The 20832-nt window shown below is 32.7% G+C and overlaps 2 protein-coding genes across 4 annotated transcripts; one reads left to right on the top strand and one right to left on the bottom strand.

The window, feature by feature from the left end:
• The first annotated feature begins 2499 nt into the window (after positions 1-2499).
• LOC149900439 (uncharacterized) lies at positions 2500-11256 on the top strand. Of its 3 annotated transcripts, XM_090112751.1 has the most exons (4): positions 2500-2665; positions 3016-3078; positions 10059-10277; positions 10784-11256. In XM_090112751.1, the coding sequence occupies exons 1-4, from the start codon at positions 2608-2610 to the stop codon at positions 10927-10929; spliced, it is 486 nt and encodes a 161-aa protein (XP_089968877.1). In that variant the 5' UTR covers positions 2500-2607; the 3' UTR covers positions 10930-11256. The 3 variants fall into 3 exon arrangements, with proteins under 3 accessions (XP_089968877.1, XP_089968880.1, XP_089968878.1); XM_090112754.1 differs by lacking the exon at positions 3016-3078; XM_090112752.1 differs by lacking the exon at positions 3016-3078 and having other exon boundaries at positions 10023-10277.
• A 286-nt stretch (positions 11257-11542) lies between these two features.
• Art1 (arginine methyltransferase 1) lies at positions 11543-18633 on the bottom strand. Its single transcript, XM_090112750.1, has 8 exons — positions 18277-18633; positions 18011-18171; positions 17665-17829; positions 17252-17400; positions 16374-16521; positions 15838-15927; positions 14841-14990; positions 11543-13836 (listed from the first exon to the last, which is right to left on the bottom strand). The coding sequence occupies exons 1-8, from the start codon at positions 18338-18340 to the stop codon at positions 13693-13695; spliced, it is 1071 nt and encodes a 356-aa protein (XP_089968876.1). The 5' UTR covers positions 18341-18633; the 3' UTR covers positions 11543-13692.
• Between the last annotated feature and the right edge of the window lie 2199 nt (positions 18634-20832).

Below are 20832 nucleotides of genomic sequence, written 5' to 3'. Positions count from 1 at the left end.
GGTATTGAGAGTTTATAACTATAATTTAATTTTCAGAAAATTAGATCTAATTGTGGAAAATTAAAGGCTTTAGAAAAAATATCTTTATAATTATATTCTCAAGACTACAATATATGCATTAGGTACTAAAGTATATAAAATGATGATAATAGAGAGAGTCCAAAACTAAAAATTTATATCCAACACAATATGAAGAACTGTTACAAACAGTATTTTATCCCACACTATGACCTTGTTTACCGTGTTATTACTATAAGCACAAAAACGCATCTTAAATTCAGTTTAAAAATAATAAAACATTATGAATTACTTAAATTCACAGCATACAGCAATAAACTGTGCAATAAACTTCTTAAATCCTTTAATTAATAAAAAATAAAAAAGTCGTTTAAATTAGTATTCAATATACATACGTCTTAATACAAAACGCCTCTACAACTGGTTTGATATTACGGTACCGCCGCGCGGTCAAGCACCCTGAGACCCTGACATTAGCCAAGCCTATAATTATACAGATATCCTTTATTTACATCCCTTTATGGAGCTATCATCTGGATCTAAACTAGGACCGCTTGGGATAAACAACGCACACAGGTTTTTATCATAAACAAAGACATTTATGCAGCTGAAGCGGCAACTCTAAACACTTGAAGTTCCATATAAAACAACAAGAATTAGCTTTATGAATTAAAATGTATTTAATAACTAGTTGGTAAGAAAAATAAAAAAAAATTGTTTACGTAGTCCAAATTCCGTACCACAAAAACCAAACATCGAAGCTTTTTTTCGCATTTTCGTAACATAAGTATGAAAACATTATAAAAGCATGGAAGGTCGGGACTCGGGACTACATTTTGTTATTTTTTAAGTGGACAATACAATGTATAAAAACAGACCTGAAACAACTAGGTTATAATTGTTAAGGCCTGAGCAATTGCTACATTCCCCGGATGTTTGTTTTCACACCCTAAGGTTTGTGAACTTGGTTTATTTTTAAACGTTGTTTATAAGCATCATAACACACAGGCTTATAAAAGTTCCTGGATAAGAGATTAGAATCCATTTAAGTACAATTTGCAAAAGTTTTATTGAACTTTGCAATATTTAAATTTTTTCTAAATATTCTAGCTATTGCGCGAAAAATGGTTCAAATATTTTCGTTCGATTTAACTGTTCTACGTAGATGATTATTATAGATAATAATCACTGTTATTTTAGTCTTGCGGTTTGTCCCGGTTTTGCCCGATGTGCTCTAGGTGTAACTTGTAAGAAGGCTTGAGTTTTCTTTAACTACTTTCTCGCACTTTTTCTTAATTAGTAATAACTCCCAAAATAATTATTTCTTGTAAAAGATACTAACTTACATTCCTCATAATATTTCAGTTGATAAAGAGTTATTGTCTCACACTGCAGGTGTCTATTATTTTAAAAGAATTAAGAACATCTCTAGTAAGATATTTTGAAAGCCGCATGAAAATATTACGTTCTACTTTTTTACTATCACAAACAATGCAATCAGACAGTTATGATGGTAGACTTTATTATATGTAATACTAGCTTTCCGCCCGCAGCTTCGCCCTCGTTTTCAAAGAAAAACCCGTTCCCGTAGGATTTCCGGGATAAAACCTATCCTATGTCCTTTCTCGGGTATCAAAATATCTCTATACCAAATTTTATGCAAATTGGTTCAGTAGTTAAGGCGTGATTGAGTAACAGACAGACAGACAGAGTTACTTTCGCATTTATAATATTAGTATGGATAATACTTACAATGCTTTATGTACAGATATATAATAGGTATTTATAAATGTATATATCGCCAGTATTATCATTAATAATTAATAATAGAGCAAATAAACATTCTAATAACTAAGAATACCTACTAAGATTAATGTACATATCTCGATTATAATTGCAGAGAACGGGCCATATTAGGAGTAGAGGACAACTGCAGTAACCCTTGGTCTAATATCATTGCACTTGAAGTACACTTGTGCAGAAAATGCGATTTAAATTATATAAAAATAATAAAAATATTTTATGAAAATTTATCTATTTTTGTATAAAGAATAGTGAAAGTAATTTTGAGGTTTGGAACAATTTATAATCTTATGAGATAATAAAAAAAATCTCTGACAGGTTTAGTAATAACTGATAGCTTGATCTGATTGTAAATCAGAAAATTTTATATTATATTAACTGACACAATAGTTATTTCTTACATATTATATCTCTATCTATATCTTTTCTATTTCTTCGAAAAACGCTATTCCTCAGCTGTATTTAACAGAGTATCGTGCAGATCTTCTCATGTATTTCATTTATTATATTTTAATTATTGAATTGATCTTAATCTACATAAAATAGGCTTCAGCTATCATTATAACAATCTTGACAGTGTTGTCCATTGTGCATATCAAACTTTTTTCAAACGAATTTCTCGCTTCATTTCTTTAACACACATCTGCTTATAAAACCGCTTGTGTATCTCATTGTACCGGTATAGCAGGCTCTTACCGAGACCTAAGCGGTGTTTTTATTTATTTACATTCGTTTCCCATCCGTGGCACGGTCACCACATATTAATTAAAACACAAAAGTTACAAAATGGCATCTTATATGGTATCATTTTTAATAGTGACTGCTCTTATAGCTGGAACTCAAGGTAAGAACTTTAAATAATCTGTCCTAGAAGATATTTATATTTGATTGTTTATATATTTTTATTACTTACTAAGAAATAAATTGTTTAGGAATTTTATTTGATAATTCTTTGTGTCTATTTCATGTTTTGACCAGTGAAAATATCGAGATAAATATTGAAAAAAAATTCAATTAGAATTGAAGTCTTCAAATTTTCTAAAAGCTCCTTTAAATACATATTATAAATATTTACATTGAAGATTATTATACTTATTATTAGATACATACCAAATCTGAATATTTTAATTATGATTATTACTATTAGATACCAAATCAATATATTTTATTTATGATCCTTAATTAATTCACTAGGTGCCCAAGATCAACCAAGTAATTATGACTTAAGCAGAAATAAAATAGGAACTAGCAGAAACGGTAACCGATCAATTTATCGATAAATCACCAAGTTCTCACTACCATTATTCACTTTGTTTTTACATTATCTAATTTGTATTCATTTTTGTCCATTTTCAATTCATGGTGTCCATAAACTAACTGAATTTATGTTATGTTCGCACATTCACAGGAATGTAAACAATGTTGTTTTTAATAATGCTCGCAAATGCTTAGAATTTAAACTCCGCTGTTTATTTGCTCATAAGCCATCTAAGTATAAGAATCTATCATTTAGGTATATCGTGTGAATCTTAGTCACTATCTGCGTCACTATACCAACTAATGATAAACATGTAACCTATAAAAATATTTTTATTACATAACTAGCGGTCCGCCCCGGCTTCGCCCGTGGTACATATTTACGTTTTCTCTACATAAAAACCATCCTCGTACTTCAAGGAATATAATAAAAAAAGAATTATTGAAATCGGTTCAGCCGTTCTCGAGTTATGCGCTTACCAACACATTTTGCGATTCATTTTTATATATAAGATTAACTAATATAATTTTAAACTGAACTTGCTCAACTGCAAGTTTTATTATCTCCGTTACTATACTATTATTATGTGTTGACATTGGTTATAGAAAACTAAATAGGTACATAGAATAGAAAATTATATCAATGTTTATACAAATCGCGTGAATCCGTGAGCGGCCTACATTGGGAAAGGTCATTAAATAGTATAACACATTATTATGTTCACAAAACGGTACGGTAACAGCTGATATAATATTATATTAGAGACATAAACAGACTGAAATACAAGTTTTAAGTATTATCGGAAAAACGTTAAACTACGTACTTAGTTACTATCTACTTAGACATTTAGGAAAATAAAGCCCTTATTAATTTGCATTTGTTTTATAGAGCCTGGTATAGATTTAGTATTATAATATGTATATTATCTGTGATAGAGCCAAGGTTCTACTCCCTATAGTAAGATATTTAAATCATGGTAAGTACATAAAATCCATACTAATATTATAAATGCGAAAGTAACTCTGTCTGTCTGTCTGTTACTCAATCACGCCTTAACTACTGAACCAATTTGCATGAAATTTGGTATAGAGATATTTTGATATCCGAGAAAGGACATAGGCTACTTTTTATCCCGGGAAATAGGATAGGTTTTATCCCGGAAATCCCACGGGAACGGCAACTATGCGGGTTTTTCTTTGACTGCGCGGGCGAAGCTGCGGGTGGAAAGCTAGTTAATTATACATAACAAGTTATTGTAATAAGGTACCTTTGTATTAAAGAAACAAGTAATCGTAGATATTTAAATCAGTTGATCTAAATCTTTATAAGTAACTACTCCCTATAAAAAAGTATGTTTTCATGTAAAGATTTTTTCTAATTTCCTTCATACTTCCTAGTGTTGATTTATGTTCAAGTTCAAGCAAGGTTGCACTTAAAAACGTTAATTGTTTACACTAATTACCAAAGACGCGCAAATCATAATTATAATTTTGAGCGTTTCCTTGACTTTGTACCTACTTTGCATAAGATTGTAAAGAAAAACTATAAAGTTTTCCTTAAATGTAGTCATAAATCTAGATTCATAATATTCATTAGGTAAAATAATCATTTTGTATTTTAAGGGCGCGTATAAAGTCAAATCACCAATCAACTTTTAGTTGATACGTGTAATATTCAAGACCAAATATAAAAAATAAAATATATGTAAAACTTGATGATATTGTCGATTATATTGTCAGATCAAAAACATAAAATATTGAAATTGACTCGATAGAAAAAATTCACGAAGTTACCTCTAAATTTCACACTTTTACGTTTTTTACTGGACATGGTAATACTTATTATGATTTTTTTTTCATAAACAATTATATTAAAACATTTGCAACATATTTGTCAGAGCATTTTGTGTAATTACTTTTAGTTTTGGTTTAATCACGATAAAACACTTTTGGCGCTTACTATATTTTTAATTACGCAAGAAATCATCTTCCATCGCACGTTCCGGGAGCTAAAAACATAATTCTATTTCATACATCAGACGCTATCGCTCCGTTGAGACGAGTAGACCACGCTAAAATTGCTGCGCCGTGTTTTATAATTACGCCGAATATTGATTTGTTGAAAATGGTAAACAACAGTACGAAAGTCAAAACTGTACTTACATTGAATAGGTATTTTTTTATAATATACATATGTATATGTATATATATAATATATTCATAATCTGTATTACATAGTAATATGTAGTACATTGTATCTATACATAAATATAGTTTTTAGAATTTTTGTATGTCTGTCTGTATGTATGTCTGGGCTCTAATTTTGGTGCAGATATAGCTTGAGACCTGAGAAAGGTTATAGGATGAGTTTTATCCCGTAAATAAAAAAAACTGTCTGTGTTTGTCTGTTTGTTTGTACACGCTAATCTCCGGAACTACTGGAAGGATTTGAATGAAAGTTATTTTGTTGTGTAGGTACTATTATATTATCCGGGAAATATAAAATAATAATTTATTTTGAAAACTGAAACACCTGATGCAGAACCGCAACAGACCACCTAAACTATAGATTCATTTGAGAAAGTTTATCCAGGCGAGTTTGGATATTATTATTTGTGTAAATTCTGTAAATTCGTTTCCGCGAGTTGAGTATTCATGCGACGATATTTATAGATACCTACATTCATAGTGGGTACCTACAATTTACAAAGACACTTTTTATACTTAGTTATGTAGGTACCTAATTCCTACGGTCGCCTTGCAAATGCAATCAATCAAATCGGGAATGTTTTATAATATTATTATTATATATATATATTATAGTATTACTATAGGTAGATTCCTATGTTTGCTCCAGTAAATAACCAATACAGGTTGTGAATAGTAACTACACATTATATATATTTACAATCTGTATTAGATAATAATATTACAATCACATAGGTATAAAAAAAAATTGTACGAAAGTCAAAACTGTACATTGAATATTTTTACGGATACCTACTTGGGGCGTGATTTTCAATCGATATAGGAGCCAAAAATATAGGTATATAGTTTATAGAATTTTTGTCTGTTTGTCTGTATGTATGTCTGGCTCTCTAAGCTCTAACTTTGATACAGAGATAGCTTGAGACCTGAGAAAGGACATTGGATAGGTTTGTTCCCGTAAATCCTAAAAAAACTCTATGTGTCTGTTTGTTTGTACACGCCAATCTCCGGAACTATTGGACGGCTTTGAATGAAAGTTATTTTGTTGTGTAGGTATTATCTGGGCAATATAAATATGCAAATTCGAAGATCTAGAATGTATGATGAGGGACCCTGAGATCACACTCTAACATTTATAGGAGTGACGTCAACAAAAATTGTTGCGTCTGATGGAAATTTTCTGTTGATTAAAAAAATCAAAGATCTGGAACATCTGATATAGACCCATAAGAGCCCAGCTACACATTTATAGGAATGAAGTCTTAAAAAAAATGTTCAGTCTAATGGGTATTAATTAAAAAATTCGAAGGTCTGGAACAAACGAACAAACGAACAAACTATACCATTATATATAAATTACACCTACTCTAAATAAATTCTCCTAGTTGTTCACGTCTAAAGTTTACGCGAACGAAGTCGCGGGCATCAGCTAGTGTTGAATCACATGTTTTTAGTCGTCTCTCGATAAAATAATACAACAAATTTCGAAGAAATTCCGAAGAAATTTGTTAATATGAACAAAATAATAACTAGTTTTCAAATAATATTTTATTTTTTTATTAATCAAGGATAATATTTATTTTTATTTTCAGAATAATTGCAGAGTCGAAAAATATTGTACAATCTAACGAATTTGATAAAAACAAAGTTCTGGAGGAATGTGTATCGTCGACTGTGTATGTTTATTTAAAAATACTATCTATACTCGCTATTTTGACTTTGAATAATTTATATTTGTTTAATTGACCCTGTTTGAAAGTAATTTACTAATTTCACAGAACAATTTTAAATTTGGAAAATGTGGACCCTCACTCTCTACCTGTGTCTACTGACTATTGCCACGCAGAAAAAAATACTCCAGAAAGGTACCTGCTAAAGTTACCAGCTCTCGATAAAATAATACGTAAATTTCGAAGAACTTTGTAATATTTTATAAAGGATAATTTTTATTTTTATTTTTAGAATAATTGTTGAGTCGAAAAATGTCGTACAATCTAATAGTCCATTGAATAAATGGTTCTAGAGTGCGTGAGTTAGTAACGTAAGATGTTTCTTCGGAAACATGTCAAGAGTCCCTAGGTAATAAACATACTAAAACCCCGGGCCACTAGGAGGAGCCCCGGAGTGGGGGGAGGGGGAAAATGGGTCCATTTTTTCATTTTTCGCTTAAATCTCAAAAACGGTACATGTTAGAGAAAAACTTTCAAGGAAAAGTTGAAAGGCCATAAAATTATCTACAAGTTGTACCTGAATCATTTTTTCCTATATCCTACCGTTTCTGAGTTATACGCAGTAAAACATGATTTTGGCTCAAACAATTTCCACATCAATCGATCAAAAAATATTTCTTTCTTCCAAAAAACTCAAAAGTGCAACTTGTGACCGGTACTGATAGATTGCTCTTAATTAGGTCTATAATTGGTAAAATAAACACATTCCTCCATGGAAGCCTTTAGGAGGAATCGATTGTCAAAATATTATATTATGGTAGTTTGAGTTACTGAACTTGATCTTTTTATTTTTTTCTTCCAAAAAACTCATAAGTGCAACTTGTGACCGGTACAGATAGATTGCTCATAATTGGGTCTATAATTAGTAAAATAAACACATTCCTCCATGGAAGCCTTTAGGAGGAATCGATTTTCAAAATACTATATAAGGGTAGTTTGAGTTACTGAACTTGATCTTTTTATTTTTTTCTTCCAAAAAACTCAAAAGTGCAACTTGTGACTGGTACTGTTAGATTGCTCTTAATTAGGTCTATAATTGGTAAAATAAACACATTCCTCCATGGAAGCCTTTAGGAGGAATCGATTGTCAAAATACTATATTAGGGTAGTTTGAGTTACTGAACTTGATCTTTTTATTTTTTTTCTTCCAAAAAACTCAAAAGTGCAACTTGTGACCGGTACAGATAGATTGCTCATAATTAGGTCTATCATTGATAAAAATACTAGATTCCACCATGGAGGCGTTTACGGGGAATTGAATTTTATTAGGGTAGATACGATACTTGAACTTTTTATTTTTTTTCTTCCAAAAAAACTCAAAAGTGCAACTTGTGACCGGTACCGATAGATTGCTCATAATTAGGTCTATCATTGATAAAAATACCAGATTCCACCATGGAGGCGTTTACGGGGAATTGAATTTTATTAGGGTAGTTAGTTAAAAAGTTCATGTATCGTAACTACCCTAATAAAATTCAATACCTCCTAAAGGCCTCCATGGTGGAATCTGGTATTTTTAGCAATGATAGACCTAATTATGAGCAATCTATCTGTACCGGTCACAAGTTGCACTTTTGAGTTTTTTGGAAGAAAAAAATAAAAAGATCAAGTTCAGTAACTCAAACTGCCCTAATATAATATTTTGACAATCGATTCCTCCTAAAGGCTTCCATGGAGGAATGTGTTTATTTTACCAATTATAGAACTAATTAAGAGCAATCTATCAGTACTGGTCACAAGTTGCACATTTGAGTTTTTTGGAAGAAAGAAATATTTTTTGATCGATTGATGTTGAAATTGTTTGAGCCAAAATCATGTTTTACTGCGTGTAACTCAGAAACGGTAGGATATAGGAAAAAATTATTCAGGTACAACTTGTAGATAATTTTATGGCCTTTCAATTTTTCCTTGAAAGTTTTTCTCTAACATGTACCGTTTTTGACATTTAAGCGAAAAATGAAAAAATGGACCCATTTCCCCCCTCCCCCCACTCCGGGGCTCCTCCTAGTGGCCCGGGGTTTTAGTATGTTTATTACCTAGGGACTCTTGACATGTTTCCGAAGAAACATCTTACGTTACTACCTCACGCACTCTAGACCCCCCTTGGAGGGACTCATTCAATGGACTATAACCAAATTAATCAAAATAAAGTTCTGGAGGAATGTGTGTCGTCGACTGCGTATGTTTATTTAAAAATAGTATCTATACTCGCTATTTCGACAGACTTTTTTTACGGATTCGTGCTCTATACTGTTGCCCTAATATTGTTTTTTTTATATATTACATACAGACAGTTTTTTTACTGTTTTATAATATGTATAGATTATCATTAATAATTATAAACAAATAATAATAAAAAGACATATTACATAATTTGTGATGATTTCAACTTCACTGTTTTATACAATTATTTTAGACAACATACCTACTAACTACCGAAAATACGCGTTGAACGAGCGAAGAATATTGTGTATAATTTAGCGTGCGATGAACTTTACGTACGTTGGATGAGCCGGGTGTATGAGGGTATTGTGAGGGCGCGCGGCATGGCGCGTAATGGGCGAGGCTTAATCGTAGAATTATCTGGCTTTATACGCCCTCTTAAGAATATGGTATTTTGGTATTAAATTGCCAAAAAATCATTTCATGAATTGAATATAAACTGTGGAATTCATCAAAACATTTCATTATAAATATTTTCATAATCATGCATCGCGCATCCATTCCACTATTTTATTTTCAATTCAAAAACACCTTCCTTCTACTTTGGTTAGTATCTGTCATGACGGGTTCCTCATCATTTTCTTTCATCAAATACAGCAGAACTTGTTTCTAGGACCTAACGTACACTCTAATCGCAAACTGGTCATTTTATAGTCCTTATTGAGTCACTCTGAACCATCACTGCATTCATCAAACAAAAATGGGGTTCACCACTGCACCTAACTGCAGATCATCACCACTAACGTTCACCATCATTCATCGCATCGCACATCTCATCACCAGGTTTCGGATTAGGAGACTTATGGGACTATTTAATAGGCGCTGGCTTCGGACAATATCCTGGTCAGTACCCTGGCCACGGACAGTATCCCGGACAGTACCCTGGCCAGTATCCAGGGAATGGATTGTATCCGGGACAGAACCAGCTTCCAGGCCCGCCGGGCGCTCATCCGGGTTGCCCGCTTTGTGATTCCTCGGTCTACAGTTATTGTTCTCACAAACAAGCACATGACTCGTGCTGTTGTGAAAACCAATCTTGTAAGTATTTTAAATACGAATTTTTTAGGCTTTATGACTCATTGGTGTCGATTTCCAATTTCTGTTTTAGTAACTCCTACTGAGTATTTAGTAAGAATAAAGTAACTATATATTTTTATGAAGCTTACCATAAAAACCGAAAAATACTAAATTTATAAAATAAAATTCCTTTGTAATCAATTAATAGTCCTCTTGTTTGTATATATTCATTGTCAATAGTATGTAGTTACGATCACGGATGATTTTTAAAAAAGTTACGTAACTTAAGTTTCAGTTTCCTTAACTATTTTAATTTCAAATTTAATCAAAATCGGTTCAGTAGTTTAGTTATAAATTGTAAAAGCATAACAGGCAACAGACAAGACTTTCGCATTAAATTATATCAATTAGTACCGATTAACAAATACTTACGTCACTTTAATTTTGAAGCGAAAGCTCTTCATAATCAAAAAATCGAGTCCCATGCTAGATAAAAACATTATATTATATTCCTAAAAAAATTACAGATCTTCCCTTCTCTTGCCGTAAAACGGACTGCAACTTCATCTATGCGAACTCCTGCCAAGAATACCACTTGATCACGAACTGCTGCTGCGTAGATCTTCAGAAAAGCGCGCCGGTACAAGCTGTGGTACCGGCTGTCATTGTTTAGATTTATGAACGTATTGTGCAGTTTTTGGAACGAATTTTCTATTGTTAACTTTGGTAGGAAATTATTTCGCCTTTAAAAATTTAAGAGCTAATTTTGGTATCTTCGTAATGCCAAATTTGCTATGATTATAAAAGTTTTGAGGTCTATAAAAATAGCAAGAACTTGTTTTAATTATTTGCATAAGAAGTTTACAAATACTAACAAATATCAGAATTTCGTTTAAAAAACTGCACGACCTCTCTTTTTTACTCATTTTATATAAGTTAGTAAATAAATCTAAATCCTAGCTTTAAATTATTTTTATACGAAATAAAAATCTTGAAACGACGTGATCTTTTATTTTAATAGCACAATATCCATTAGTAAAAATTTTATGAAAAAAGGAGAGCCCCGTGAATAAGTTTATGTAACAAAATGAAATACTACATGAACTATTGATGTTGCTCGGTAGCTCCCTGAGCAAAAAAAATTTAATATCGCTAAAATAGTTTTTGAGTTACATCGTAACTAACAACAAAGAAAAATCTAATATCTTTTCTCTATAATAAGGCCAAACGTAAACTTATGTAATCTTATTTCTATGGACTAAGGGACAAATAAATAAAAATAAAAATTCAATGTCATCACAGAATTTATAATTTTACTTGAAACCTTACATGCGAATACAAAGCTTATACAGTACTTAAAACTAAATTAAGATTACAGCTAATGTTTGAGGTCGATACTTCTTAGGCTGAATCTAAAATACTTCGTTCTACGTAGCGTAGACGATTTGAACCTTTTTCGTAATGCTGTCTCTTTCTATCGCACACAAATTTCATATATTAGAGCGAGATAGCATAAGTATGTCGAGACAGTTACTATTTTCCCGTTCTTCTATTTATGGTACATTTACACATTCGTGTTCGTCACTCGACGAATCATTCGTATAAGAGTGTCTTAACACACCACTATTCGTAAGTAGTACAGTAATATAAGATTACGTCAGAAAAACACTCTTAACACGAATAAGCGAATGTTTAGGCGAATATCGAATGCACTGTATAAATATGCGTGCTCGTTATTCGCCTCGATGTTCGTACGAATGTGTTTGATGATGTTTTATTGATAGCAATAAAAAGAGACAGCTATAGGATATTACTAATCTTTTCACAAATATTGTTAGGTGAGTGTTAGGGATATTTAGATATTAGGAATCACTGCAATACCAATATTATATCAGTGTATTACACAATTTTGGATTAAAAACTTAACTATAATTATAAGTAAAAAGGTGCAGATAATACTCATTCATAAGATCAATAATTTGGTTATTTATTTTTATTTTTCTCTTTTCTGTAATCATGCAATCTCATATAAAAAAGTATGCTGTAGTTGCTAGATAACTAAAAAATCGTTCCTTTTTACTTATATAATAGTAATGCCTCTTTAGAATTATTTTACTCCTTTACTTGGTCGAACTATCTTCGTGAAACAAACAACTATTGTTCTATTTGTTATACAGAGTAAAATGAAAAATTTATTGGTAATAAATACAAGAAATATTTAAATGTAAAATCCCAAAGTAATTTTACTAATTAGTACAATTTATTGATGTAACACAGAAACCTATATTTATGCTAACAAAATTAGATGAGAATTATTTGTACACAAGTACAAGTTTATATTTGATACAAATTATTTTCAAGTTATTTAAAAACGAGTTTAATCCACAGTTATCTCATTTGAACTAGGATTCAGGCAAAACTGCGTTTTATATAAAGATAGAATAAGACACAGTTATAACTGTACACATACATACATAAACTCGCTGTATACAGTGTGTGTATGTATGTATGTGTACAGTTATGTATTTTTACATATTATATTTTTATTTATTCTTCCTTGACGTAAAACTTTTAGGAGAGACAATTTTTGTCAATTCTAATTTAACACTCAAACGAAATAATGTTAATAAAGGAGCATAGTTTGAGTACAAACATAGTGGAAAAGATTTAAAATTACATTTTATTAAATGAAATTGATAATCGTTGTTTGGTTTCTAAACGTGAAATCGACGGTCGGCATTATTTTGTAGACATAAACATAATATTATGTATGTAATTTACTATTGTATTGGATCGATTTCGGTATGTTGTCGTTACAGTACAGTCAGCAATTTAAGTCGCGCAATTCATTTACATACATGTCCTATTCAAACATTTGATAAAAAATATAACTAGCGTAAACAAAAATATGTCCACAATAAATCCAACAAGCGAGTTTCATTGCACTTTGTCATAAACACACTGGTACCAATTAAACAGCAAACTTAACTTGCTGACTGTAACACTAGGCACTGTAAGCATTAAAATCGACGATTTACTATCACGTTTTAAAGCAGGAGTACATCCAGTATTAGAAAAAGAAACGAGCTACATCGCGTAGCGCCATCACTTTCCCGCATTGTAATCACTCCAACTAGAACGGTTGTATGACGTCTTAAAACAGAATTACATACAACTACAAATCAAAGTACAAATTGTTTTGCTGACTCTACATTACGTTAATCAAAGTAATCTGCCGACCGTACCTCATCATTACGCACGAGTGTACCATTTTCGAGCGTAATCTGCCGACCGTCGGTACCTATATTTTTGCTGACCCTACATTATGAATACAATCTACCGACCATAATTACGTAATCTGCCGACCGTCGGTACCTATATTTTTGCTGACCCTACATTATGAATACAAAGTAATCTGCCGACCGTACCTCACACACTAGCGCATCCTATAGTGGTTCTTCTCTTGCACCTGGCAGAGCTCGCCCTTGAACGAGATCTCGATCTCGAAGTCGAGGTCGCGGTTGTTGCGCGCGTTCGGGCTCATTGAGAACGTGCCCATTATCTCTTCGCCCTTTTTCACCTGCGAATTATTATTGTTAATATTAGAATTAGAGGATATGTCCTGTAATGACAATCATGTTTAAAATAAATAAATAAATACATAAAATATTAATGTATATGTTACCGGCCAAACCCGATTTCAGGACAAACTAGTTTGGCCTAGCCTAAACTGATTTATCCTATTGGTCTTAGCATGAACTAGTTTGGCCTAGGCTATCCCAGTTCATCCGATCGTGTATAGGATGAACTAGTTGAGCCTAGGCCAAACTAGTTTGTCCTAAAATCGGGTTTGGCCGGTAACATAATATATAATTTTTTATAAAACAATTTGTTCTATTCAATAGATTAATATACACAACAATTAAATCAAGCCCCGATCGCTACACGGCGTAGCGTAAATCCGCTTTTAAATGAGGCAAAAAGAAAACATCTCTCATCATTTATTGTCCGTCTCAAAACAAAGACAACTAAGTGACAGCGCAAACGGGCCACCGACCACAGCCACTTAATAACTCAGGCTCCGGAATCACAGACACAATAGAAAATCTATTGTGTCGTGGACCGATCGGGCAATTCGGGGCTCAATGGTTTAACATATATTTTGTACAGATGCACCACCAGGTTGCGACCACTCGCTACAGAAGCGCGACGAAATACATGGAATAATGTATCAAGTGGCTGTCGCTGGCCACTAATGGCTGTGGTCGATGGCCCGTTTGCGCCGTCCCTAACTGTCACTTCAAATCAATATGAATACAATTTTTGAAGTGAAAACTTCTCTAGCGGCGTTGGGTATAAAATCTTAAACTCGCGTCAGGACACGTGGCCTGATCGAAAAAGCGTAAGACGGATGTTTTTTTTTTTTAGCCCTTATATTCCATGCGTAAGACGGATACTTTTTGGAATGCCAAAATATCAAACATGCTGAACGTTAATAATCAAGTTTTCACTTCTGCCGGCACTCCCGGAGTGCAACCCGTCTTTTTTTTTTACAAAGCGTTGTGCTTTGCTTTGCCAACTCACCGTCATATACTCGTCAAAGTAGAACACGGTCTGCTTCCAATGCGTGTAGGCGGCCTCGGGCGCAGTGCTGAAGCCGAGCCGCTTGTGGCACTTCGTGAACTCCACGTTGAAGAACGTCACTAGCGCTTGGATGAAGTCGTTGCGACGGACCTAAGAGAAATATGAACAGTTAATTATGATCTTAATCTTAATACTATTTTAAAGGTGAAAGTTTGTAAGTATGGATGTATGGATGTATTGATGTATGGATGTTTGTTACTCTTTCACATAAAAACTACTGAACCGATTACAATGAAATTTAGCACACATATAGAGAGTAACTTGGATTAACACATAGGATAGGTTTTATCCCGGAAATCCCACGGGAACGGGAACTATGCAGGTTTTCCGGCGAAGCCGCGGGCGGAAATCTAGTAATCTATATATGTATATAAAACTCAAAGGTGACTGATATAGTGATCTATCAACGCACAGCCCAAACCACTGGACGTATCGGGCTGAAATTTGGCATGCAGGTAGATGTTAGGACGTAGGCATCCGCTAAGAAAGGATTTCCCGAAATTCTTGCGGGAACGGGGAAAAACGGGGATGCACGTACAAAGTCGTGGGCGGAAGCTAGGCGGAAGAAGATATTATGTAAGCTATGGTTGATATCAGCCGAGTTACATACAACTAGCTGTAACCTGCGGAAAAAGTAGCCTATGAGCAAATACATTGTGCACCAATTTCACAATATAAATAGGAAGATTCAAGAAAGGTTTGTCTATAAAAAGTGTTTTTTATGAAACATTTTCTATGAAACTTCTTGAAAAGCAACTAGTCTACATTATAGTAACTGGAGTCAAATAGGCAGATTTAACTTTGAATAAGTATTCTTAGTTTTTTGACAACACAATTTCTGCTTAATAAGTCTAAAATCAACATCATTACCACTAAATTGAAAAAAAGTACACCTAGTAAATAAAATAAATATAAAACCAAAACTCCATCAACATACCTGCAGGTGGAACTTGGACTCGAAATTCAGATCTTCTTTCTTAACTGTGTACAAGTCAATTTCTTTCAGCAAACAAGAGTTTGTCACCACCTAAAAAAATTATATTGCAACTTTGATAATTGTTTGAAAATCTTTCAAAATGTAATTTGTATAATCAAAATATATAATCCTCGAATGAGAACTAGAAAAAAAATCTTTCATAATTATTGAATCATAAAAATGTTTCAAATAATAAAACAAAGCAAAAAATCAACATGAATTTAACAAAATTTTGCCTTGTAAATGATTTAAATTATTAATAAGAATGCAAAGCAACAACAAAACAAAAAAATTGGTTGTCTGTAAAGTCGGTTTACTGACGATAGTTGAACGTGACAACGTCCGATTGTGCTTCTTTGTCGCTCGTTCCGCGTTCTCGCTTGCACTTCAAGCCTTACATGGAATGCCTCAGAGCAAGGTAACGCCGCATGAGTCTTGTTTTTTCGTGCGTGCAGCCGGCTCTATCGAATTATAAGACGTTGTCATGTCAAAATTACCTGTTTAGCATCAACAACGTCCACCAGTGGCTCCGAGATGGCCACCTTCCTGATGGAGGACATGTCGAAACCATACACGTCATCCCACCAGTTAATCTTCTCGTCCTTGTACTGACGATCTTCGATACCGCAGATGAACAGAGTACATCTGTTGAAGATAATACTTTTTAATGGACTTCAGGCCAATAAAATTAATATTTTATAGTTGACATCAGGTAGTATGGTTATTAAAAAAATTATATAAGTTTTAAACTACATAATACATTCGGTATAAAAGCGTCGAAGTATATAGAACACTGTTAGGGTGCTTTCAATTTATGCATATTCAATATTAGTAATTTATTGTAGGAAAAAAGAGGATCGTCCATGCACTGTACGTCTAACACACCGCTTCGGCACTGCAGCCGTCCGACATGAAATGCATAAATTGAAAGCGTCCTTAAATACTGACGCTCTCACTTGGAGGTGGTCTTACTTCAAAGAAAGCTACTTCAAATTCAATAAATTAAAGAGAAAAGGAGAAGACAAAATTATATTTATTCAAGAAAACAAGAAACAAAGAAAATGTGATGATGCTAAAAAACATAGCTTGTTATTTATGGTTGAATAAACCCAAATAATTAATTTTTAAAAATTAAAGTTGTTGCAATCTTTTAACCCATTGACCACCGAGCGGCCCGATCGGGCCGAGACACAATAGATTTTCTATTGTGTCTGTGATCCGAGGACTGACGGATTAATGGGTAAATGTAATAAAGAATGATCTAATTTTTATAAATTATTATTAATATAATTAACATACCGAAACAAACCACCGTAATTGTTCACAAAACACAAGAAATAACAAAGCATTATAACACAAAATAACCAAAACGTACCTATCAGGGAACAGCATGCCGTCCTCCTTGAGCCACTTGTCTCTCGCGTATAGCACAGTGTCAAGCATGCTCTCGTAGAACAGGCAGTAGCCCATCCACTCTGAGATTATGATGTCCACCTTCTCAACTGGGAGCTCTACTTCTTCTACCTATAAATGATTAAATTTTAAATTGTTACAGTTAGATTTAAATATCTTTATTATAAATAATTATGTGGATTAAGTGGTGTTAAGATAACTTTTGTTCATCCTGATGACCTTTATCACTTTAGTGTTTTACAAACATAACATTAAATTATCTCTTAATTCTAAAAACTTATTGATATCAGCTGTAGTTTCATCCAGTAATTAATGGTAAAATTTTGTGAGTTTCAAGACTTGTATATAATGAGTAGACTATCAAAACATGATTACCTTTCCCTTAACAATTTCTATAACATCACTAAGCCTATTCGCCTCCACAATCTTCCGTGCATAGTCTACAATATTGGAACACTCTACGGCTATAACTTTGGCAGCCCCAGCTTTTGCAGCGAACATTGACAGGATACCAGTCCCACAGCCAATGTCTAGTACGGTCTGAAAAATATTATTTACAACTAAAGTTTGATGTATTCCCATTTAAAAAACAACTATTTAAAAAATTTACTACTTTCAATATAGGAATGCCGAAACACGTGAGAGCATTTAAATGGTAAATTTAAAACATAATATCATTATTTTACTTGGAAAGCTATAGAGTTAAATGAATAAAACTTACTTTTCCCTTAAATAAGTGCTTATTGTGGTACATAGCGTTTCTGTATGTAAGCGTGCGTACTTCGTCCTTTAACATTTCCTCGTGTATACCAAAATGTGCGTACGAATCAAAATAATAATCTCTGGACGTCATCTCCTCCGCTGTTACAGTTTTATCGGGTCCTATGACATTTTTAAATCATTTATAACAACTAAATGCACATAACAAAAAAGCACGTTTCCTAGACAGGACGCCGGCATTTTCTGATTTATAAAAAAGAAACATACCATTTTCCTGTAGGGGTGTGGATGCTGCTGAGGTACCTTCTTGTGCGACGTCCATGCTTTCCATTGTATTCTAATATATAGTTATTTCACAAAAGACGATAAAAGGCTTGAATATATTTATAACCTTCAAACGCCAAATATAACTGTCACTAATCTTAAATTATATTAATTTGATACCTAACTCATGTATCATTCCGCAGCACAACTATTATAGTTAAATTAATAGTTACATATAAAAATATCACAATCTAAGAAAATTATTAAAGCATTGAAATGCTCGATTCTATGAATTGAGCTTCTCTTCAATAAATTAAACAGAAACGAAAGAGGATGAACGAAAGCGAAACGCGAAACACTCGCGAACGGCGAAAATCACAGATGCAAAAGTCAACGTTATACCGAGTCACAGATTACCAAGAAATTAATACAGATTATATAATTAACATTTTATCTATTATCTATGCCCTATAAGGTTTTTACTTTTTATTTATCATTTCATTATTTTTAACGTTTTATGAGATATATTATTATGTATAATAATTAATAATTTTATATCGAAGTTCATATTGCGTGTGACTTTTACAATTTATATAAAGCGTCTTATTCACGGTCCATCCCCGACGTACGTCAGCTCAAGGCCGCGGTGCTGGATGTATCCTACTGACGATCGTGCGCGCATCAAGCATGGCTAGGGTTGCCAACTTTTATTTGAAGAAATAGAGTATATCTGATTTTAAAGGAGGTAAATAAAGAGTAAATAAATATTTTTAAAAATGTATTTTTTGTACTTCACACGCCACTTCACATTCATGACCGAAAAGACTCTTTCAGTAAATGATGAAGTGGCGGGAACAGAGAGTATATAGCTAATCATTTTTTTAAACAAACAAATTCGTCAAGATATTTTTTTTAAATAAATTGCCATTTTTCTGCAGTGGACTTTTGCATAAAATCTGTGTTATTCAACAATTCGCCTTGGAGTTCTTTTAAAATAATAACTTCTGAATATAAACTGTCCATGTGTACTTTTTAATATTGATTATCATTACTTTTGGATCAACCTATGTATGTTTGTTTAGTCTTTGTAAATTAAGTTTTCCTTCTATAATTTGTTCTAAATTATTAAATTCAATAGTATTTTTTTAAAGATATTGTATTTAGTGAAGATATAGAGTTATCACTACTAAAATCAAACCATTTTTCTAAATAAATCAAAATATAAGGTATCAAAATATCTCCATACCAAATTTCATGAAAATTGGTTCAGTAGTTTAGGCGTGATTGAGTAACAGACAGACAGACAGAGTTACTTTCGCATTTATAATTAGTATGGATTTTTAAAAATGTATTTTTTTGTACTTTTTGCAGTACCTAACAATTTTTCATTATTTTTCAATGAATTATATGAATCCAAACATTTCAAATCTAAATTTATATATTTCAAGAGCTCATTTTTAATTAATTTTTAATGAAGCTCGGTTTCTCTCTTCCCGCCACTTCACATTCATGACCGAAAAGACTCTTTCAGTTAATGCTGAAGTGGCGGGAACAGAGATTATATAGCTAATCATTTTTTTTAAACAAACAAATTCGTTAGGACATTTTTTTTAAATAAATTGCCATTTTTCTGCATAAAATCTTCTATTCAACAATTCGCCTTGGAGTTCTTTTAAAATAATAACTTCTGAATATAAACTGTCCATGTGTACTAGGTTGATCCAAAAGTAATGATAATTGGGTATTTCCTGTGTACATAAAAATATAAAATAACTGTTTCTTGCTTGCTCATGTACCTACTCACTAAGTTATCACAAAAAAAATCATATCAATAGGCCACGTTTCCAAGTATTTACATTAATTTCTGTTGGCAACACTGATCTGCTGTACGTCCGCGCTATCAAACGCGCTATTCACTGTCCATCTGCACGATGTTCGCGGTGGTGGGGGTGCTCGCTGGATGAAAAATTGGTCGTGCACATCCAGCAAGATAATAATAATAATTATTGACGTACGTCAACACTATTCACTGTCGTTTTGCGTCGTGCATCGTGTATGACCTTGGCGGGACGTACGTCAAGATGGACCGTGAATAAGACGCTTAACTTTATCATGACATAGTATAAAATGGTATTAAACAATGTGGCTGTCGCTGTCTGTCCGTCCCTATGCTAAGTCCCTATGTATATTAAATCCTTAGATTAAAAATTAAATCTTTATGACTATATAGAATAGATTTTAGTAAGGTTTTTTTATAGTAGGTAGAGACAGAGTGCTTCTTGCAGAGGAAGGTTTTGGTGTATTGTAATTTGTTAAGTTTTCTACAAAGGGGGTAAAACCGCGCGTGAAAAGCGCTATTGTAATAAATGTATGTGGAAAAATTACAGAATATAATTATTTTCTTTAATAACTTCAACCTCTAATACAATTGGATTGATCGACAGGGTTACACTTACAAGGTGGACCAAAAGAAGTCATCCGATGTTGTTTGGCTCTCATTTTTTTTCTAAATGAAAAACTTCGATTCTGTTTTTTGATTATGTTTATTTGAACCTTTAA

This window comes from Colias eurytheme, chromosome 18 (genome assembly GCF_061535395.1).
Source record: "Colias eurytheme isolate Ceu_HAF_F1 chromosome 18, ilColEury1 Martin Lab GWU primary, whole genome shotgun sequence".
NCBI lineage: Eukaryota > Metazoa > Arthropoda > Insecta > Lepidoptera > Pieridae > Colias > Colias eurytheme.
Note: the sequence above shows the minus strand (reverse complement) of the source record. Positions and strands in the feature narration are given on the sequence as shown.